At 36.6% G+C, this 24,409-nt stretch overlaps 1 protein-coding gene across 8 annotated transcripts in view; it reads right to left on the bottom strand.

Annotated features, from left to right (window-relative positions):
* PCM1 (pericentriolar material 1) overlaps positions 1 to 24,409 on the bottom strand; it is a 90,258-nt gene that overhangs the window by 48,487 nt on the left and 17,362 nt on the right. For all 8 annotated transcript variants that reach the window (XM_018041941.1, XM_018041943.1, XM_018041942.1 and 5 more), the window contains 14 exons: positions 19,276 to 19,453; positions 19,017 to 19,106; positions 16,284 to 16,384; positions 14,129 to 14,345; positions 11,670 to 11,871; positions 10,374 to 10,547; positions 9,684 to 9,841; positions 9,315 to 9,562; positions 5,138 to 5,274; positions 4,870 to 4,999; positions 3,728 to 3,868; positions 2,828 to 3,018; positions 2,000 to 2,203; positions 27 to 246 (listed from right to left, as the gene is read on the bottom strand). In XM_018041941.1, the coding sequence (XP_017897430.1) occupies positions 27 to 246; positions 2,000 to 2,203; positions 2,828 to 3,018; positions 3,728 to 3,868; positions 4,870 to 4,999; positions 5,138 to 5,274; positions 9,315 to 9,562; positions 9,684 to 9,841; positions 10,374 to 10,547; positions 11,670 to 11,871; positions 14,129 to 14,345; positions 16,284 to 16,384; positions 19,017 to 19,106; positions 19,276 to 19,453 (2,391 nt within the window). The remainder of the gene's footprint in view (positions 1 to 26; positions 247 to 1,999; positions 2,204 to 2,827; positions 3,019 to 3,727; positions 3,869 to 4,869; positions 5,000 to 5,137; positions 5,275 to 9,314; positions 9,563 to 9,683; positions 9,842 to 10,373; positions 10,548 to 11,669; positions 11,872 to 14,128; positions 14,346 to 16,283; positions 16,385 to 19,016; positions 19,107 to 19,275; positions 19,454 to 24,409) is intronic.

Below are 24,409 nucleotides of genomic sequence, written 5' to 3'. Positions count from 1 at the left end.
AAATTTACTTGCAGAGTAAACTTTACCTGCTGGTCTTGCATTAAAGTCTGACAAATATTGACACTGAAATCAAGTTGTTTCTTTAGCTGATTAATTTGTTCTTGCCATTGTTCTTTCTCTTCTACGTAAGAGAGTTCGGACACCCAGCGAAGGTTTTCCTGACGCTGCATGCTGATATTCTGTTGTCTTGTCTTGGCTAAAGGACGATAATTTCCATCTGCTGAAAAAGGGCGATTGTTCTTCCACCTAACACAAGATTTAAAGCATTGTCATTTTATGTAATTATGTATATTTTAAATCTGGCAAAAAACCTTGATACTCTGCTTGGTCCATACGCCTGTATTCCATTTTTAAGTTCACTGGACTTAAAATGTATATAAAATAGAGTGAGAAAAATTCTGGATTTCTAGTCTTGTACAGTATCACTTTGCATTCCTTTTCAGTCTTTTTTCACTTATGTTTTACAGAGAAGAGTCCATATAATTCTGTATTCTTCAAAATGAAAAGTTATTATGGATACTTTATCACAAGCATTTTTCCACTCTTCAAGCCTTTAAGCTTAGCCACATAACACCCCATCAAGTGCAACTACTTAAACCATCTTTTTATACATGAAATGTGTTTTGGTTATAAATAACAATGCAGTAGACATCTTTGTTGACACATCTTTTTTACTATCTATGATTTTTAATTTTGCTTAATTCCCCCAAACAAGAGTGAAGATCAAAGATAATCAACCTTCCTCCTATCAAGCTGGAATCTATCTTAACAACAGTACTCTTGTGATAAAGTAAACACCCTACGTGGTCTTTGTCCCAGGTTCTCAGCACACAGCTCCTAACTCCTGACTATCTCCTGAGTGACGACTGCCTTCTGTTACTCATTATGCACTCCTTTTGGCAAACCCTAGTTAGCCTCATGATGAAGACTGGTCACCAGAAAAACCAACCAGATGTTGGGTTCGAACTTTCAGCATTCCCCAAACTTCCAGGGAGGCAGACTGAGCTTAATCGCCAATGACTTAATCAATTCTGCCTGGGTAAAGAAATCACCATAAAAACTCCTAAACAACGTGGTGAGGACAGCTTCTGGGTTGAACACAGTGAAGTACTAGGCAGCTGATGTGCCCAGAGAGGGCATAAAAGCTCTTTGCTCCTTCCCAACCCACCCATGCTTTACACATCTCTTTCTCTGAGTAATATCTTTCATAAGTCAGTAAATTTAAGTATTTTCCAGAGCTCTATGAGCTGTTTTAGCAAATTATGGAACATGAAAGAAGGTGTTGCTGTTGTTGCAGTTGCTAAGTCACGTCCTAACTGCACACACCAGGCTTTTCTGTCCATCACTATCTCCCTAAGTTTGCTCAGACTCATGTCCATAGAGTCAGTGATGCCATCCAACCATCTCATCCTCTGTCACCCCCTTCTCCTCCCACCTTCAATCTTTCCCAGCATCAGTCTTTTCCAAGGAGTAAGGTCCTAGCATCAGATGGCCAAAGTATTGGAGCTTCAGCATCAGTCGTTCCAATGAATATTCAGGACTGATTTCCTTTAGAATTGACTGGTTTGATCTCCTTCCTGTGCAAGGGACTCGCAAGAGTCTTCCCAGCACTACAGTTCAAAAGCGTTAATTCTTTGGCACTCAGCCTTCTTTATGGTCCAACTCTCACATCCATACATGACTAATGGAAAAACCATAGCTTTGACTATACAGACCTTTGTCAGCAAAGCAAAGCTATGGAAACCCCAAAATCTGTAGCCAAGTTGGACAGAAGTGCGGGTGCTCTGAAGACTCGAGACTTTAAAGTGGCATCTGAAGTGAGGGCACTCTTCTTGGGACTGAGTCTTCTAACCTGTGGAATCTGGCCAACTCCAGGTAGTTAGTATTGGAATTATATAGTGGAACATGCACTTGGTTCAGATAACTGAAGAACTGCTTGGTGTCAGAAAGATGGGAAACTCTTTAAAATCAAGCAAAAAATTAAAATATTGAAACTAACCTATTTTTAGTTTCCTTTACATTGTAAGAATTACGATTTGCACTGTTTGGAGGATACATATGAAAGTTATCATTGGAACTGGCATCTTGCTCCTCCTCTTCCTCCTCTTCGTCTGTCCGAACAATTCCTTCAGAAAGATAACCATCTTCATCTCCTTCTTCATCTAGGGCACACTGGGTAGAACCTCCCCAAGTTGCCATTGTTCTGGAGATTAAGAGACAAAATACAGATCATTCTGGAGATGAGCTACTTCACCTCCTACTATGAAACAAACTCTGTACCCCTCGCTAAAAAAAATTATATATATTTATATATATATATATATATACACACACACACACACACACCCATGTATATACATACATGGGTGTGTATATAAAACTTCATTTAGGCATAATTAACTATGAGATGGCTATTACTCTCCAACTGCTATAATATAAAATGTTTACTCTGCCTTCCACAAAACAATTCTTCAAATAAATTAAACTAGTAATCATATCCCCTGGGACTCATTCCTAAAGTAAACCTCCCTCAACTTTTAACTTTTCCTTGAGTGACAGTTTTCTAGATCAAAATCCTCAAGAAAATCTCTATCAGTTTGGTCAAGTGTCTTAGTAATTTTTTAAAAATATTTTAAAAGAGAGAAAGGTGATGCTACGAGAAGTTACAACAGAAAGTAGCTGGATTGAGTCACAAAGGTGATGCTTAACACCCAAGCCTCACTGTAATAGCAGACTTGTGCTGTGATACAGAGGGAAAATGAGGCTGCCTATCCTACAAGTGTTAAATAGGTGGCATTTTTTAAACTGATTCAAACACCTCTCTTACTTTTCTGTTCTGCTTTGCTGAGGTGTACACAGGTTCTCAGATCCATCACTTCTCAATGAAACAGCCACTGGAGATGCAGTTTCAGCCAGACCTTGCCTCCTCTGATGTTCAGCCATCAGAGCTTCCAGCTGCTTTCTTCTCTGTCGTAGCTCCTCCCTTAACATTTCATGTCTTCGCATATCTGACCATACCTGTTATTTCAAAAGTTACAGTCAAGTTACTGTAAATACTGGATTTGTTTCAGCCTTAAAGAAAAACAGGTTAATACTATTGCTAATACCAACAAAAATTTCTATCCTCACTCTATCCTTTTTACACTGAGACACCCATGAAGGTTAAAATGCTATTTTAGTAATAAATTAGAAAAAATTAGGCAACCATTAATTCTTAATGAATACAGTCAGGAGACACGAAAGACACGGGTTCCATCTCTGGGTCAGTAAGATCCCCTGGGGGAGGAAATGGCAACCCACTCCATTCATGTCTAGGAAATCCCACGGACAGAGGAGCCTGGGCCACAGTCCATGTGGCTGCAAAAGAGTCAGACATGACTAAGCAACTGAACACGGACATAGTAACTTCATCAACTGAGAGAAAGTTGTTATGTTTTCCATAAATCACAGATAAATAAAATGCCAAAGGACAAGTTTTTCTAATTGAAGTGAATACTACTTACTGTAACTATTCCTTACATACAAGTCTGCCAAATATTTGTTAATAAAGGGCAAAACTTAAGATACTAAGAAGTACCTCAACTTAATTACTTTTTGGAAAAAATTATTTCTTCCCACAACTTAAAGGCACATAATAAGCTACATTTAAAAACATGTTTCACGGATATTCAGTTTTCTTCCTTAAGACATGACTTAAGACCCAGGAACAAAGTGCAATATACAATACCTCATTATCTACCACTGAAGAATCATGAGGCTCAAAACCAGATTTGCTTGTACTGGCTTCATTTTCATTAATGGTTGGGGATGAAGTAACAGCTGGCATATGTGTTTTTGTGGGACAATTACCCACACTAGCAGCTGACAGCTAAAAAAGAATTAATAAAAACTACTATAAAGAATTGAAGTAATTATGTTAATTTCTCATAAAAGCAATTATTTCATTTCTCTAGGGCTTTGGTACCATATTTAGTTTGTTATTGCCACACCTCAATTGCCATCATTATTCATAGAAAACCCAACATAAGAAAAAAAGATGAAAATGCAGGCTATAGATGATCAGTATTATTAACCCTCCAGAACAACAGGACATGAGGGATAAAACATTACTGTGGAAAATGTCATATACTCAACCCAACTCTAGCATATATTCCTCTGGTATTTAGATTGGGAACAAGAAAAAAGACTTAGACAAAGAATAAAAGATAAATATCTAGAAAACAAAGTAATATTAGAAATATCACTTGATACATTTCCTTTTCTTTGAAAACAAAACCTGACTCATAAATAAAGCTATTCATAACAATAAAGTGTAGGAAAAACCTCAAAAAGAATGGATCATTCCCTCCCATATTAACCCTACTCCTGATTATGTGACATGGACAAAGATTGTACATTCTCTGCTCAATCTCAAACACCCATGCGTGGGGTACTATTTAATAACCATATATACATGTAATATTCAAACTACAAATAAACTATTTTAATTTCCCAAAAAACTCACGGTAGCTTAACAGCTTTACCATGTAATTTTAGACCAGTAAGAAATGGAAATGCTTCTCCCTTAACTGCAAAGTTCAACCCAAAATATCTTAATATAATAAACAGTTATGAATACACATGTTCTGAATCACTAGCCAGGCAGCCCAACAAGTGAAAGAATGTAAATAATCAGAGTTAATTCCTACGTGCTATCTTTCACAGTATAAAGGTATATCCCTAACCCATTTCATTTGTCCCTCCATTTCTTTAATCATAAAAGATTTACAAATCTATTGTATTAGTACTAGAAAAGACAAGGAGTACTTTCAATTGACATTAAGGCTTTAAACATGTTTCTTCAGACAAACAAAGAAATTTCCTAATTACCTGTAGGTTAGGACATGCCTTTTGCAATTCTTGAATTTTCTCTTGAATCTCAATCAGTTTCTTTCTTTCTTCCTGCAATTGTTTGAGTTCTCTCTGTTGCTGCTGTAGTTTAGCCTCATAAAATTTCTCTCTATAATTAAATTGACATTATATTTGTGGACTCCAGTAAATCTGATAATAGCATTAAACACGATGCAGTCGAGTGCCTATGGAGACTTTCTAACAAGCACTCAATTTCTATGACATGAAAGTCAGAAGCTTAACATACCTTGCCTTTTCATTTACTCCAGCATCTTTCTGTGTTTTATTGGCATTTCCTCTAGTGTTATTTGCATTTTGTTTGGTGTCTTCTGCTGGGAAGAAATCCTCCACAGAAGTAACTCCTTGATTGGCTGCATCATCATCCTAAAATAGCATCATTATATTAAAATCACCTTGATATGTAAAAACATTATCCAAGTCATACCTTAGTAAATATGACTCAGTTGTAAAATTCACATAAAATTGAAAGCAGTAGGGAAAGCATATGATTTTTAGAGAATAATGAAGTTCATCTTCTACCAATGACAGGAAATAAAGTATTAAAACTAAAATAGTACATTAATAATTTGAGCTGCCAATTACCCAGTAATGGCAAATACTAGTTTGTCTTTTCCTTCCTTGACCAGATTGTGAACTATCAAAAAACAGCTTATATGAAATTTATGTCTAGTATCATTTGCTCAGTTAGTTTTCCATTTCCTCACTTTGGTATTTAGTTTGTGAAACAAGTACCAATGGTTCCCAATAGAAAAGCTAATGAGAATGTACCATCTCAAATGTGTCACTGGAAAAACAACAAAAAATTACTTATCTTCCTAACAGTAGGTCCATATCTGCTGTCAAAATCAATGTACTTATTAAACTGTTAAGACTGGAGGTCATCTGTCACATTTTCTTAAAAATATTTAATACTGTACACTTTATACATGCTTTTTCTGCAGATATCAACTGAAACTTTAACTGCTGGATATAGAATTCTAGTAAAATCTTAAAGAGTTAAAGCTGACTAGATTGCAAACCTATCTAATCCATTTTAAGCTTCCAGATATGGTGTTACTCTGGTCTTCTCACAGATCTAAAAGCTAAGCTAATATATTACTAAAATGGTAAGCTTAAAAAGAACTGAGTTGCAACCCAAGGATACCAAAGATGGATCATGAGGCATTTTCACACAATAAGAAGCAGAAAAACCAAAGTATGAGGAAAAAAACACCCTTAAGTTTCAGATTGTTATGTGAGGGTGTCTGAACACTTAATATAAACTCCAACACTAAAAGTAACTGACTACAGAATTACTGATGTAAGGCATGTTGTATCACAAGAGATTCGTTCAAGATGGCGGAGCAGAAGGACGAGCGCTCATCTTCTGAGAGAGCACCAAAATCGCTACTAGCTGTTGAACCACCATCAACAGGTGGACACTGGAACCCACCAAAAAAAGATACTCCACATACAAGGACAAAGGAGGAGCCGCAATGAGATAGTAGGAGGGTTGCAATCATAATAAAATCAAATCCTATACCCAGCAGGTAGGCAACCCACAAACTGGAGAACAATACTACCAAAGAAGTTCTCGCACTATTGTCAAGGTTCCAAGCCACCCACCAGTCTCCCCAGCCTGGGGATCCGGCAAAGGGACTGGAAATCCCCAGGGAATCTGACTTTGAAGGCCAGGGGGGTTTGATTACAGAACTTCCACAGGACAGGAAACAGAGACTCTACTCTTGGAGGGCACTAACGCATTGTTTCACAAACTAAAATACATCAGATGGATGTGTGGAGACTTACAAGACATCATAAGGTTTTACAGAACATATAAGCTGTCTCACTTAATCTAATCAGGAATAACGATAGTTTTATACAGTCATGGTAACTGTATAACTGTTTCGAACTTCTCCTGAGTCCCTTGGGAAAAAAGGATATAAGTAAAGGCACAAGCAAAAGAAAACTACCCATAATAAATAAATAAAACTTATCAATCTTAAACATACAAAAATTTGGGGAGTTTTGGATCATTTTTTAAAAAGTTCTCAGGACAAGGGCCCTTAATCCTTTGGGGTTGCTGTTTCTTTTTTTTTTCATACATGTCATTTCCCTAAAACAAAAGAGCTCCAATCAACATAAACCTGAAGTTAAGCTGACTCATCTATAAGCCGCCAAATTATTCACCATTTCTGATCTATTATTCCCAAGCTGGAATCAGGATTGCTGGGAGAAATAACAACAAGGTCAGATATGCAGATGACACCACTCTAATGGCAGAAAGTGAAGAGACACTGAAGAGCCTCCTGATGAGAATGAAACAGGAGAGTGAAAAACCAGGCTTGAAACTCAACATTAAAAAAACTAAGATCATGGCATCTGGTCCCATCACTTCATGGCGAACAGAAAGGGAAAAAGTAGAAACAGTGACAGACTTTGTCTTCTTGGGCTCCAAAATCACCGCAGATGGTGACTGCAGCCACAAAACGAAAAGACACTTGCTCCTTGGAAGGAAAGACATGACAAACTTAGCATATTAAAAAGCAGAGACATCATTTTGCCAACAAAGATCCATATAGTCAAAGCTATTGTTTTTCCATTAGTCATGTACACATGTGAGAGTTGGACCATAAAGAAGGCTGAGCACTGAAGAACTGATGACTTCAAATTGTGGTGCTAGAGAAGACTCTTGACAATCCTTTGGCCTGCAAGAAGATCCAATCAGTCAATCCTAAAGGAAATTAACCTTGAATATTCACTGGAAGGACTGATGCTGAAGCTGAAACTCCAGTACTTTGGTCACCTAATACAAAGACCTGGCTCACTGGAAATGATCCTTATGTTGGGAAAGACTGAAGGTTAAAAAAGAAGGCAGTTGCAGAGGATGAGGTGGTTAGACAGAATCACCTACTCAACAGACAGGAATTTGAACAAACTTCAGGAGATAATAAAGGATAGGGTAGTCTGGTGCATTGTAGTCCATGGGATTGCAAAGTCAGACATGATTTAGCAACAGAACAACATATATGTATAAATAAACATATAGGGTATTATTTATATTTCATAATTATGTATCTATATAATTACATAGACAGGTTTATATACACTGATATGAAGTTGGAGAAACCTGGCATGCTACAGCTTGTGGGGTTGCAAAGATCCGGACATGACTTAGTGACTGAAAAACAACATACTGATATGAAGAAATCTCTGACATGTGCAGTAGGAAAAAAGGCAAGTTGTAAAATAATACAATCTATATAAACACAAAGAAATAAAAAACAAAACTTTTATGTAATTTTTGTTTACAACTGCAAACATTTAAATGCACAGCAATCTCTGTGAAGGAGAATGGGATTATGAAGGTTCAGAAGGAGTTTACAAGTAATGTTTCCTTTATTTTAAAATAAAGTACACAGTCATCTTTCACTTGAGTAACTCAAAATAAGCATTTTAAAAGAGGTTGTAAATAATACTGAAAATTTTTTATTTGACAAAAAAAATTTTTATATACCTTTATTAGTGTGGTTATATATACTTCACTTTTTCGACATAACATAAGCTAAGCAAACCTAAATGAAAACAAATCACTAATTTTACCAGAAGATTTCTGGATTTCAAAAATCATATAAATTTGAATACTTTAGAAACACTCTTAAGGATACTTCTATACAGTGATTATGTTGCTGAGAAAACAACAGAAATATATATGTAACAGACGAAAAGGACTGATTTTTAAAAGTTTAGTCATTTTTAAAAAGGTTTAGAGCTAGTCATAACTTTGGACCACAACAGTCCATAAATACACTGTCTAGAAGTGTATTAATAATTATGTAATTTTATGTTCACATATACAAATGGCTTTTTTAAAATTTACAGCTAACAGGTCCAACTTTACTTCTTTGGCCTTACTGAATAAAATTCAGACAACATATGGTTTTTCTGCATCAAGTGAGTTAAGATCTCAGCCAGAAGTCTCAACTCTGGCTCTGACAATAGTACAACTGTGGTTAATTAACATTTCTAATCTGTATGTATATCCACCTAATTGAGATGCTACTGAGTTCTACATGATACACAACTAGTATCTCTGGCAGGAAGACAAACTTGTTTTTGTAATAAAGTTATACTGGTACACAGCTATGCTCATTTGTTTACTGTCTATTGCTGCTTTTGTGCTGGACAGAAACTGTATGGCCCACAATGCCTAAAATATTTACTAATTCACCCTTAGGAAAAGTTTGCTGATCTCTGGTAATACGGCATGTAAAGTGCTAAGCACATAAACCACTATGTAGTTAGAATTCAATAAACATATACTAGTATACTTATACCCACATAATTATCAAACATATACACACATTTTACCTTATAAGACTATACATTTTTCGACAGATTAAAAAAAAAAAGGCAGTATTTACCTGCACCATGGCAACAAGGTTCTGTAAGTGTCTAAGTTTCAGTTTTGCAGCCATAAGCTTCTGGATCTTATGTTCAAATTCAGCATCTTCAGGGGTCTCAATGATCAGGCTGCTGCTGTGACTAGACACTGAAGCTCCGCTGAGGGCCTCATCTTCTGCTTCCTCCTCCTCCTCCTCCTCCTCCTCCTCCTCATCGTGACCTTGTGCAACAGGCATCTCCTGTTCTCCTTCTCTATTGTATCGACAATCTGCTGAAAATATGTATCACTGAAATGCAGTAACTTAATGAACTTAATTAAGAGCTCTAAAGAAAGAAAATCCACTTCCCAAGAATATGGTACAAGTATCTTTGAATAGAGTCAATCATACCTGAAGAAGGAGGCATGTTTAGAGCCCTTATGTTGGCAGCAGACCTGTTGTTAATTTCACAGTTAGAATTAACTGCTCGCCCATCTCTATTGTTAGAAACACACTGTGCATTAGAATTACTATTTACTTCGTTCCAGGTGGCAGCTACTTGTGGGTTTCTGAAAGGAAGGAAAACAGCCTCAAGTTACTTAAGGTAAAAAGACATATGTAATATTAAAAAATCAGAGTTTTAGAACTACTAATAAAAATAATTCCAAACTATGAACATCATTGGCTATTTCCCCATTTAATTTCATCTTTTAAATAAATGGCTCCTGCATTTCACTGGCTTCAGCTATTCAAAAATTTAAGAAGAAAAATATCTAAAAAAAAATCAAAATTACAACAAAGAAAATTAAAATTACACCAAAAAATAAAGACACAGGAAAATGAGAAGTTATATACTTCTTATAATTCACTTACATTTGATGTAACAAACAGCAAATTTACTAAACTTCTGTACTCAATACATCCCTACTTGCTTTTCTTTACAGGACAAGTTAAGATTACACTGACCAAACAGCAGACTTACAGGAGAAAAGCTTAAGTAAAATGCAAACAGTAAGCACCGTACTGAGGGTTTTCTGTTCCATATTAAAAGTACTATTAGAATGAGTATGTTAGAAAAACAAACTTGCAAAAAGTTCTCACCGAATGTTAGTAACAGGTTCAGAGTTTTCGTGCTCGGAATCATATTCTGACTCTTCAGTTTCTTCTTCTTTTGTGTTTTCATTCACAGCATCTGTCATCATATCTGATGTTTGCTCATAATAATGAACTAATTCTCTTAGTTCATTCAACCTCTTTCGAACTTCATTTAACTTCCTGATAAACAACAAATATATACAAATTAACACCCATTTTAGTAAAATAAAGCATACACTATTTCCATACAGTAGCAGCCAGCACATACAAATGTTAAACTCAGTCAAATACCCAGGGTATGAGACTGCAATGAATTTAACTTCAAGTACAGGTTATTCAAAATCTCATCACCTTATATCCGAATGTTACAGACAAAAATACAAGAAATTCTCCTTAAAGTGCTCACTTTAAACAGGTACAAATGTTAACAGCTTAAACCTTAATATCAAAGATATTCCTAGGTTTCTTAATAAGTATCAAGAATGTGAAGTACTAAATATTTCATTTAAATAGTACCTCTCAGGCAAATCCAACATATAGGGATTACTGAGCATTTACCGAATTCTCAATTTGTCTACAATATATAGAGCTCTATAAAGTATGTCACATTTTAACAAAAATAATAATTAGGTTGTTGAGTTTTTACTGAATTCCAGGAATAATGCCAATAGTTTTTAATACTTAAAACACTTTTATCATCAAATATATTATGCCAGATGAAGAAAGAGGCTTAGTGAGAGTGCTACTGGTCCATAGTCACACAGCCTTGTGAAATACAACTTCAAGGCTCTCTGACTCTACAGTCTGGGCTAAAATACATAGATCTTTTAACTGCAGTTCCTTTACTTGTAAAATAGGAATATATTATGTACTGCTGTGCTCATTCAGTCTTGTTTGACTCTTAGTGACACTATGGACTATAGCCCACCAGGCTCCTCTGTCCATGGAATTTTCCAGGCAAGAATACTGGAGCAGGTTGCCATGCCCTCTTTCAGGAGATCTTCCCAACCCAGGGATCAAACCCGCATCTCTTGCATGTCCTGCACTGGCAGGTAGATTCTCTACCACTGTGCCACCGGGGAAGACCCCAGGAATACATTAGCTCACAGAAATTACATTTCTCTAGGATAACTCAAAAACGCATGTATAATACACCTACACTTACTCTTCCCCTACATCACTTAAGAATGTTTATCATATTAAATTCAGGTTTTCCAGAATTTTCAACAACAAAAACCCCCCAAATTTGACCCTATGATTCAATTATAATCTATGTAAACAATGTGCGTATAAATGATTTACTGGAGTTTTTCAGTTGGATTTAGGTGGCCTTCATTTTCATTCTGATTCTGAGAAACTAGAGAAGCAGCAGGATAAGGAACAGATGGCGTGAGGTTATTGGATTCTCCATTGACCACTGGTGTTAAGACTACAGGAGCAGAGGGAGCTGTGGTTGTACTTCTCTGATCCACACTCCTTTGTGGAGAGGCTGAAGAAGGCACAACTATCAAAAAAAAAAAAAAAAGCCAGGTAACATACATAAATATAGCATCAAACAACACATTCACAGTTTGCTTGGATAGAGAAAAATGAAAACTAAAAGTCATTAACATCTTAAATTCTGCAGCTTTAAAATGTGAAACTTAAGCATATAACATCCAGGCTACTTGTTTATTAACAAGTCCCTCAACCAACCAGAGTTAAAACAGAAAGGAAAGAAGAGCAGGAGGACAAGATGGAAATCACCAAGAACTATGATATTCTACCTTGAAAAAGTAACGAGAGTGCTTCTCTGATCAATTTGGTTCTGGGTTAAGTTAAACACAGCCACTGTGTATGATGTACAGCCTACGAGCTACAAATTTATGGGGCAGCCCTAGCTGATCAGGTCCCTGAGAATGTTCCACTCCAGAGGGATTCTATCTGGTCTCCAAGATGGAACTCTTCTTGTTCCAAAAGATAAAGCAAAATTGTTAAAGTGACTGCAGTACATTACACCATGAAATGCAATAAAATTTTCCAATTGGTTGATGGCTAATCCTCTGCAGTTCTTGAACTACATTTTAATTACTCTTCTGTCCACACAGATCAAAGATATCTTATGCTTTCAAGCACAATGAATGAAGACTAAGAACCTTCATGCTTCTCTCCTACCACTCTAAGTTATAATCATTTATCTTTCGCACAATGACAACCATCATTTGTTGCTCACATTACCACCTACTACAGCTGGTTTCCAATAGTCTTTTCTTTCTATTCCTTGACTGTTCTACCTTTTGCTGCTGCTTTCACGCTTTTTCCCAGAGAAAAATATGATTTTTTAGTCTCAGTAGACAGAGTGCTCTTTTCTTTATATGTATAAAACTGACCACAAGGGTCTGAGTACAACTTCCGAAAAACTTAAAGACGTTTTTCTTGGTTATGATCATCAGTTCAGGAAGAATAAGCACTGGGATTAGATTATACTCTGGAGGAGGGGGAGGAGTAGCTGAAGTCGGGGGAAAGAAAGGAGTATGTTTCAGGGCAGAAATAGTACACTTCTTCGAGGGTGGCAGAGAATTAGGTTGGAGAACAAGGAACAGGGATCCAGAGATGTTTTCTATCCCTCGTCTTTCCTTTAATAAGACAGCAGCTGAAATGTTAAGAGAATAATGACCAGTGGGGTTGATCCTGCCAATTCCAATTTCCAATTTCCAACGCTATAGCTCCTACTTATCAACTGTTTGAGGAAGAGGCAGCGACCAGATTTGGAGGATGAGGTTAAATGAGGACAAGTAACTAGATCTCAATTAGACAAAGGCAAGTAAAACATGAGGTCGGAAAAAACAGTTTCTATAGTATAACTGAGATGACCATTGGTTTCTTATATAACTAACCAGTCGTAAATCAATATAAATAACTAGTACAATCAGCCCTCCATATCTAAGAGATCTGCAGAGTTAACAAAAAGCAGACAGAAAATATTCAGGAAAAAAAAAAACACATGGATCTGCAGCATGCTAGTTAACTGTTTACACAGCATTGACATTGTATTATGTGTTTTAAGTAACCCAGAGATGATTTCAAATGGACTGGACGAGGTGCTTAGATTATATGTAAATTCTATGCCATTTTAGATAAAGGACTTAAGCACCCTCACATTTTGTTATCTGTAGAGGGTATGTGTGGGAGTACTGGTACCAGTCCCCATGGATACTAACAAATGGTTGTATAATTATTTAACTAGTATAACTAGGCTAACTGTATGCCTTTTCTACTCCTGCCTGAGATGATTGACTATTGCTATATTTCAAAAAATGAAGTGTTTGGAACTTTCTGCACTAAGTTATTTTTTCATATCTTGGTTTTTTTTCATATAAATACTTCCTAAATCTGTTTTATAATTTTAAAATAAATGTACTAATCTGGTTCAGTTTTTAAGGAAAAATTTTGGATATGCTAAAAAGTGCAGCATTACTGTGTCCAAGTATCTAAGTGCTTTGATCCTTTTCCCCTTCTAAAATGCTACCAATTTTTAAGCCCAAATTCATCTTTTTTTCTGAATTTTAGAGAACATATCTACCATCTATTTGGCTCTACATTACATTGCTTTATTACTCAAAAATGTTTCTCATGCAAGTGCTATTTCACCACAAAAATCTTAATTTTCTTGAGTAACTATGCATTCATTCATTCAGAAAATATTTACAAAGTAATTACTACACGTTGACATATATACTTATGTATCCTATACTTAAGACTGCTGAGCCAAATTTACTTACATGATGAATTGTTCAAATGCTGATCTCGAAGTGTATGAAGTTCTCCAAGAAGTTTGTCCATTTTTTGTTTCTTTTCTTGTAACACTCTCATCTTGCTAAAAAGTTGGACTTTCTCATCAGGTAAATGCTCTGAAACTGATGGATTTCTGCTCTGAGAAATCTCCCTAGTTAATGAAAGACTTTCTGCTTGTCTTCTATTGTCTGGAACAGCTGGAGGCTTAATAAAAAAAAAAAAAAGAAAAATAAAGGCAATTCAAGGTTGCATTTTCATTTTAAAGATTCTTCATAAAAAGAGATAAACATCTGTAGGTTGTACTGCTGGGTAAGCATATGTCTTTCCTTTTTCTCAATTACATACAGTTTTCTGATGCGCCACTACATATACTGTTATATATACTGTTTTATAGACACAAATAACTACACAGTGGGGATCTACTAGATGTTATTACCTGGATCTAAATTAAGTGCTAGAAATGCCACATTTTATACAGAATAAACCTTCAAATATCTCATCCTCTCTCTTGCCATCTTTTTAGAATCACCATCATGAACTTCTTAACCTATTGGTTTTTCCTAACACTTCTTTCCTATTAAAAAAAATTAATGAAACACTTATGAAACATAAATCCACAAAGGATTAGGGAATCATATATGAATAACCACCACTGACTTTAGTCCAATTTCAAAGTTTAATATTAAGACGTTATGGGAAAAACCCCAACAAACTTTTTGGCTAACTCAATATTTTGCCACATTCGCATCAATTCTTTTAGAGAAATATTATGGATATAATATTAAAGCTAAAGCTTTATATGTATAAAACCTCAACCAATTACTCTCTCAAGAGATAACCACAATCTGGAATTTGACATCTACCATTCTCATACATGTTTTTATTTTGCAATACCTATGTATGTATCCATAAAAAATATACACTCATTACACATTTTAAAAGATAAGCTACATGGTATCCTTCTTAAACTTTCATTTTCATTCACTAGCTTTGGTTCATTTACTATAACTGGCTATGGGATTTTGCTCTGTGTATATATCTTAATTTATTAACCCATTTTCCTGTTCATGGACATTTAGATTGTTTCTGCTTTGCTATTAATACAATGCTGCCATGAACATTCTTGTATGTATCTCCTTTTGAATATCTGAGTTTTTCCACGGTGGGCCACTGCAGGGTCACTAAAGAAAATGTACTGCTGCTGCTGCTGCTGCTAAGTCGCTTCAGTTGTGTCCAACTCTGTGTGACCCCACAGACGGCAGCCCACCAGGCTCCCCCGGTCCCTAGGATTCTCTAGGCAAGAACACTGGAATGGGTTGCCATGTCCTTCTCCAATGCATGAAAGTGAAAAGTGAAAGTGAAGTCGCTCAGTCGTATCCGACTCTTAGCGACCCCATGGACTGCAGCCTGCCAGGCTCCTCCATCCATGGGATTTTCCAGGCAAGAGTACTAGAGTGGGTTGCCATTGCCTTCTCTTAAAGAAAATGTACTAGATACTGCTAAATAACTCTCCAAAGTAGTTGAAACTCTCCAAAGTAGTTGGGTCATTTTAACTCGGTCAGCAGACAGGAGATAATGCATTGTCAACCATACTCATTTCCAGTGGAGAGAGATTAATTCACCCTTTATTATTCGAAGTCCACAGATTGAAATTTTTCATTTATATCATTATTTACAAAGGTCATCAAACTTATTAACTCTGAAATTAAACTTTAGGACTTTCTTGTTAGTAAAACACTGCAAAAACACAGACTCACAATAACCTAACAGTTGTGACTATACAATCTTTAAGGTGAAATAAAAATGTGTCATCTAGAAGCATACGAAGGGGAAGTTTTACTCATCACTACGTTTAAAGGAGGTATTTCCTCTAATTTAGTGTTTCCCAAAGTATAGTCCCAAGATGTCCAGCAGTGGAACTGCATGGCAGGATGCCCATCTCAAATGTGTGAATCAAAACAATTTTGGAAGTGGAGGTTCCCACTGATGAGAAATCTACAATTTCTAACAATCATGCTGTGTGACATCATTATGCTTGGTAAAGTCTGAGAAGCACTGCTTTCATTAATGTGATTTTAAATCCAGTACACCAAAATAATGAAGTGCTGCCATAAGAATCACGGCATACAGAATCACAGATACCTGAGAATCACGAAGCTGATTATGAAAATGCTGAATTAGATCATTCAATTCTTCGTTTAGTTCAGAGGTGATACTGACTCCAGATAGGCTACCTGTAGTTTCTGTTACAATTAGAAAGTAAGTTAACAACCATTCATTAAAGCAAATAAATGAAAACAACACTTTTACTTCTGAGAAGCTAAAAATAAATTGGAAGGGGCATGCTCAGTCACTCAGTCATGTCTGACTCTTTGTGACTCCATGGACTGTACCATGCCAGGCTCCTCTGTTCATGGGATTTCTCAAGCAAGAATACTAGAGTGGGCTGACACTTCCTTCTCCAAGGGCTTCCTGACCCAGGGATCAAATCCACGTCTCCTGCATTGCAGGCAGATTCCTCACCATCTAAGCAACCAAGGAAGCCTAAATTGAAGGGTAGGGGTGGGGATTTAAAAAAGTCACTTAATGTAAGTTGAAACTAGTTAACTCTTAGATTTATCTGAAAACCAATCATTTTATGTTTCCATCTAAACTGAAATAAAGGAAAACTCATAAAACTCTAGTATTGTGGTTCAACTTCTTCTGTCCCAGCACTCAAGAGGGAAACTGCTACATCTCAATTAAGCAAAGGACTCAACACAGTTCCAATGAGGTGGATGAACCTAGAGCCTATTATACGGAGTGAAGTAAGTCAGAAAGAGAAAAACAAATATCATATATTAACACATATACATGGAATCTAGAAAGATGGTACTGATGAACCTATTTGCAGAGCAACAGTGGAGATGCAGACACAGAGAACAGACCTATGCACAAGGGCGGGAGGGGAGGGGAAGGAAGGAGAGGGTGAGATGAACGCAGCAAGTACCATGGAAGCGCATACACCACCATATGTCAGCCAGCCAGCCAACGGAAATGTGTCGTCTGCCTCAGGGAACTCCAGCTGGGGCTCTGTAACAAGCTAGAGGGGTAGTAAAAGGTGGGAGGGAGGTTCTCAAAGGAGGGGACATACGTACACCTAAAGCTAATTCATGTTGATGTATGGCAGAAATCAAACCAATGCTGTAAAGCATTTATCCTTGAATTAAAAATAAATTTTTTTTTAAAAGGGGAAAAATAATAGGGACTCAACACAGTCGAGGTGCAAGCAGATCTACCAAACTGGGCTGGAAAAGTGGCAGGGAAAGTGGTGAGTGTGAAAAAGCCCAGCTGATTCTCACCAGCCTCAATCCCCACCTCACCCAACAACATCAACGCTCTATACAGGGGTCAGCAAACTTTTCTTAAAGATTCAGACAGTAAATATGTTAGGCTTTGCGGAAATACATTACTTGTCTCAACTACCCAATTCTGCCTTTGCAGGGCAAAAGCAACTATATATAATACATAAACAGATGAACATGGCTATGTTCCATGAAACTTTATTTCAGGCCAGTTCTACAACAGAACAGGTAACTTACTGAAGCACTTGCTTGTGATACAAGCAATACTAAAAGACCACAGTTTTATCTTCATCAGGCTGTATTCCCAAGGCAGTATTCTGATGACAATTTTGATAAGTTACTGCTCTACTACTCACTCAACCATGCTTATCTTTCCAGCTCTAAGGGACACTATAAACTATTTCTGTTTTGAAAGAAAATATTAGCTTTTTCAATGAGAAATTAGAATTTCAGGGCAGGATAATATCCCACGTATCTAGTCCAAACTATTTGAAAAAAATAAATTAAACTCTAGGATAACACACAAGCTAGTTAACTGATGAAAGGGAAACTCCTTCCCATGAAAATCATGTTGCCTCTCTTACAGACCAGAAGATTAAATACTCTAAGTTTGTTTTTTCATCAGTATTCTCCTACAAAATCTCGGAAGTACAAGAGGAAAACTGTCTTCAATCATTAACCTAATATTCTTTTTGAACTAAAATAAATTCAAATTTAAATTCCTCTCCATTCTCCTCTTGGTCCCAGATTCATAATAGCACAATAAAAAAAGGAATTACCTGCTTACTACAAGGGAAAAATAGGGATGAAGATTTGCATAATTACAATTATATACTATACCATATATATACAACTATATATATACAGTATATGCTATACTATATATAATTACTACAAAAGAGTAAGTTAACTTACAAGTCATAAAAATTTCCTATGAAAATGGAAAATTAAATTACAAATAACAGTGATCAGAAGGTTGAGCCAATGGGCTCAGTGTAGACAGTATGATAAACTGAATAACAACAGGGCAACCACAGTAAGAACCTAAAATGGAGAGCCTACAGGAGATAAATTATTATTAGATTGGGATGACACACTACTACAAATTAGACCCTAGTTTTACTGAGTTCTAAAAAGTAACAATTTGTTTTGGACTTACTGAGAAATTAATCACTTAGGTTTGAAGGTAATGAGAAGAATTGTTAAGGTTAGATTCAATACCAAAGAACTCAATACTATTTCCATCTAAGTGATACACAGCTCTGAGGGAAGAAAGAAGAAATGAAAGAATGTTTCTGAGTCTCAGGGAGACTGGATAGGATATAAATTTAGTTCAAAGAAACTAGTGCATACAACTGGGTACCTTACTGATACAATAGTGAAGCTGCCTCACTTAAAAGTTTTAACCCTTCCTTGGCAGGCAAGCAAAGTATAGCAATCCTAGCTGAATAAGTACAAAAGGCAAAAATAAAAGCAACAAGAGCCCTATCAATCTGAGGTACAAAAACAGAATGACAGCCTGTCCCTTTACCTCTTATAGGTACTCTCTGATGCAAAGGTGAACGAGCCGGCTGTCTACCTGGTACAGTACGATGACCAGGAGTTGTCTCCGCAACCTTTTCTGCATAACCAGAGAAAAGCACAGGACAGAGTAAGCCTTACATGTAGGTTTTTAAACTAGGCAACAACCCTAAATCTGATTAAATAACCACCAGCATCCACCTTGCAATCGTATCATTGCTTACTGGGCGTTACTTATAAGAACAACATCCTAAGACAGTACAGCATACCGGAATCATCCATCACAGCTATAGCTTGCTCGGCTTTATGCTGCAGGGCAAGGAGAGCAGCTTGTCGTCCCTGCAGAGCTCTCAGCTGCTCCTGCTGCTGTAACATCCTTTTTAATAAATCATGTTGTTTCTTCAAATTTTCTATCTCTTCCATAGGCTCCTGCTGAGGATCTCTGGCCTGAAAAATAAGACCAATAACACTTATATCTATTAAAATCTATGCTCATGTGTCAACTATCAATGGTAAAATACAAACATAAATAATAAATTTGTATCAAAAATACAACCCTAGATACAGACTTGAAGGGACAGAAAAAGAAAATGACGACACAGAGACAGCCTGTCATGTTAAGTATTAGGTAATTAAGTAATTTCAAGGTAAAAGACCATAAGCACAGACTTAGCATGAAGAATTAACAAAAGGAAAATAAAGGAAGAGGCTTACAAAAACAAAGATAAAAGGGTCAAGAAGGCAAAAGGAGCTACACAGAGAAACACAGACACATGCACACGTGCACGTACACACACACAGGAATGAGAGATACAGGTCTTATAGAAAAGGAGAAGCATATTATAGCAGGTTAATGCCCCAAAAGTAGCCCTGAAAAAGCCCAGACCATAAAAAGAAGCCCAGACCAAAAAAATGTTCTGCCTCATTCCTAGAAAGGATATTTAAACCCAACAAAACCAACAGATGAAAATCTTTTTAATTTTTATTTGATTTTTAAAATGCATTTTTATTTGATTATCTGATGTAAAAGGCTTTAATTTACTTGTATCACTTCATACAAGCAAACAATAAAGAAAAATGTTTTTTTCTTTTAAAAGATGCTCCTTTAGATAAGTCTAAGAACACAAATTACTTTGAAATTCCCCCTAAAGATAGCATTTTGCCTAAAAGAGGAACAGACTGAATAGGTGTCAATTATAAAGAACTATAAAGTTTTAAATATTAATCTTCAACCTATTCAAATGTAACTCAACCAGAAACATTATGTTCAAGTAATCAAAGACACAAATTTAAGTGAAACTTGGAAATAAAATTTGAAGTCAAATTATGCATGAAATTATACCATAATGGTATTTTTCATCACTGATTTGCCTTTTAAAATTTTTATATCTTAAAAGTCTAATGATTTTACCTAATATTTACATAAAGTATTTCTATCAGCTTAGAAATAGTCAATTTTAAATTTGCATTGCTATCAAATTTTTGTTGGGGTTATTTATAGACTTTAAATGAATGACCTCCCTTGGCCCTGACTGAAGTTAACAAGGAAAATAAAGAAGTTCAATGATTTCTTTTGAAAATAAAAATGCACTGATCTGTATTCCCTATGTACATGTAATTCCAGGAGAAATTAAGGAGAAGATAAATGGCTCTAGAAAAGTTTCCTTCTGGGTGACAGTCCTTACCAATACTTTGCAAAAACTTCTTCTCTTTACCTCCCCAAGCAGAACTCATCAGTAATGTGAGTAAGAATGAGTAACCGTGTAACTTGGCAAGCAATAAAAGTAAGTACATGGCTCAGAATTAAGAACTCAAAGAAATGAAGATCAAATAATACGTAGAAGACTGCAGTCAGAATTTTTGATGAACGTAACAGAGAAGCCAGGTCAGTGCTCTATCTATCATGAACATGGAAGAGAAATAACACATCTTGGTTAAGCTACTATTTCCTGGAGAAATTCCCAATAAACTGAACCCATTTTCAAATCAACAACAATTTACTCAGTTCTCTCCCATCCAACACAAGTGGAGTTACTCTGTTAACATTACACTCATTCCTATAAAAAGTCATCTTCTTAGTTCTGGCTCAATTTAAGATTGTTTACATCTCATAAAATAACTTGAAAGGTGAGAGAAAACTATGAATCTGCTATAGCGAGTCATCTCAGATTTGATCCAAATTAATTTCATCAAAAAGTGAAAGTTGCTCAGTCATGTCCGACTCTTTGCAACCCCAAGGTCTATACAGTCCATGGAATTCTCCAGGCCAGAATACTGGAGTGGGTAGCCTTTGCCTTCTCCAGGGGATCTTCCCAACCCAGGGATCAAACCCAGGTCTCAAACCCAGGTCTCCCGCATTGCGTGCAGATTCTTTACCAGCTGAGCCACAAGGGAAGCAATTTCATCAAAGGCACTGGTAAAATATAAACCAGATCCAATTAGGTACAGATTTCAATTGGAAAGATTCAGAGAACTATCTCCAGATTGACATCAATCAAATACTCCAATAAAGCATCAACGGTAAATAACTTAGAAAAGAAACATTACACATATTAAGACAATAATTCACCTAGGGAAAAAACCATCAAGAATGTGCTGCTGCTGCTGCTGCTACTGCTAAGTCGCTTCAGTCATGTCCGACTCTGTGAGACCGCATAAACGGCAGCCCACGAGGCTCCACCATCCCTGGGATTCTCCATGCAAGAACACTGGAGTGGGCTGCCATTTCCTTCTCCAATGCATGAAAGTGAAAAGTGAAAGTGAAGTCGCTCAGTCGTGTCCGACTCTTAACGACCCCATGGACTGCAGCCCACCAGGCTCCTCCGTCCATGGGATTTTCCAGGCAAGAGTACTGGAGTGGGGTGACACTGCCTTCTCCACCAAGAATGCAGTATCTCCAACCAACTCATAATTTTCTCATCTCTCAAAATTAGATTAAAGAATTTACTAAACAATTTAATATCATGGTTTCTTACACAAATTACATCCTTAGATTATGTCTTATTTACTTAGAACTATCTCTGAAGAAGCATAATCTGGCTTGGGAGACAAATCTAGCCCACATGAAATAATCAGAAATGATAAAAAAATAATATTAATGGCAAAAAATGGGTAGATGGCATTTTGAAAAGCTTATGAATTCTCTAAGAAGTAAGATTTAAGTATGGGGGGAGGATGTGTGGGAAAACAATGAAAGCATTCTGGGAAGGCTTTTTTAAGAAATTATGCAATGATATCATGTCTATAAAATATTTCAAGAAATAGACTCTGCCCTTATAGGCAACTCAAGAATATCAATTATTTCCTATTAAGCTGCAATTCACAAGGTTGCTTTAAGCTTGGAACCTCGGTTAAGATGCCAACTTTTTTCCCTAATCTTGTAACAGAATACTAGATTTTCAAACATGTTAAGGAGGGAATGAAGGCAGGTGGGGAGGACAAGAGATTCTGCATAGCAGAGAAAGGATAAAGACAGTCAGTGGGAATTAGGGGTTTTTTTAAGACACTGAAATCACTTTATGAACAGAGTACTGACAGAACTATCCTAGGAAGGCCCTAAGAATCAAAAGATTCAGAAGAAGCAAATTAAAATAAACTCCAAAACAGAAGTTCAAGAGAAAATCATATTCATTTATAAGGTCATTATTCAAAGAAACCTAAAAACAGAACAATAGCTTTTAAAAGCAAACATAATGCCTTACGGAAAAAAGCTAGCAGATACTATGCTACTGTAATTGTCAACTCAAGTTCTGCTTGTTGCTATTCAAAGACTTCAGAAGAAAGGAACACTAAGTTCTAAAGGATATCTATTTTCCCCCACTCACCTTTTCTTCTCCAGGGCTAGTAGTTTTAAAAATAATCAGCTACTTTACTCTTCTGTTGAATTGGGACACCTTTTACTTAACATTTTATAGTAAGATCACTATGTTGTTGCTGTTTAGTGGCTAAGTCACGTCCAACTCTTTTGCGACTCCTTGGACTGTAGCCAGCCAGGCTCCTCTGTCTATGGCATTCTCCAGGCAAGAATGCTGGAGTGGGTTACCATTTCCTTCTCCAGAGGATCTTCCCGATACAGGGATCAAACCTCTGTTGCCTGCACTGGCAGGCACATTCTTTACGAGCTACCAGGGAAGCTCAGCTGGTTTGAAACCATATCTTAAAAACCTTGTGGGAGCTGGGGTAGGACACCAAAATAACTAGAGGTTAAGTTCAGTCATTTTAATTTTTTGGGGTCACTTTTGCTGCTAAGTCATTTTAGTCGTGTTTGACTCTGTGCGACCCCACAGAAGGCAGCCAACCAGGCTCCTCCGTTCCTGGGATTCTCCAGGCAAGAAAACTGGAATGGGTTGCCATTTCCTTCTCCAATGCATGCATGCATGCTAAATCGCTTCAGTCATGTCCAACTCTGTGTGACCCCATGGACAGCAGTCCACCAGGTTCCTCTGTCCACAGGATTCTCCAGGCAAGAATACTGGAGTGGGTTGCCACTTCCTTCTCCAAGATAAAGACTGCTGCTACTGCTGCTAAGTTGCTTCAGTCGTGTCCGACTCTGTGCAACCCCATAGACAGCAGCCCACCAGGCTCCCCGGTCCCTAGGATTCTCCAGGCAAGAATACTGGAGTGGGTTGCCATTTCCTTCTCCAATGCATGAAAGTGAAAAGTCAAAGTGAAGTCACTGAGTCGTGTCCAACTCTCAGCGACCCCATGGACTGCAGCCTACCAGGCTCCTCCGTCCATGGGATTTTCCAAGGCAAGAGTACTGGAGTGGGTTGCCATTGCTTTCTCCAAAGATAAAGACTAGGCCTAGGCAATAAGCTAGTAATAAAACATATAAAATTGGTCTTATTTATAATCAATTATTAAAATAGTACTGTACTCTTGTCAAATGGACGGGAGCACTTTCACAAATGCTATTTTTTATTCAAACTGTTTTAAGTGGAGCTACACAAATAGTTGTCTTCAAACCCTTCCTGAATGTCTTGATGCAAGTCATGGAAAATTTCTAAAGAAAGAACATTTAGAGCAAACACTGGAGAAAAAAAAGGAGCAAAAACACTAGGAAATAAGTCAACTGACTAATAAAAAATTTTTCTAAAATAAAAGGAAGGGAAGGGATTTCCAATGGGAAGGAAAAATATAAACCAAAAACACTATAAAAATATTTCATCCTTAAAAAAAGGAAAGCTAACAGCTTGCTCCATTTTTTCTCTTTAATAAGTGACTAAGGAATTAAGACAAGATTTAAAAGGACCATTTTAATCCACCGACACAAATATCAGAAACAAAAGGCAACTAATGATCAGGGTTTAAGAATGTGTTATATTTTGAGCTCTCAATAGCAAAAAAAAAAAAAAAGGAAAATGGATTAAATTTCAAGTCTTTTGTTAATGCAAATTAAAAACA

This window comes from Capra hircus, chromosome 27 (genome assembly GCF_001704415.2).
Source record: "Capra hircus breed San Clemente chromosome 27, ASM170441v1, whole genome shotgun sequence".
Classification (NCBI taxonomy): domain Eukaryota; kingdom Metazoa; phylum Chordata; class Mammalia; order Artiodactyla; family Bovidae; genus Capra; species Capra hircus.
Note: the sequence above shows the minus strand (reverse complement) of the source record. Positions and strands in the feature narration are given on the sequence as shown.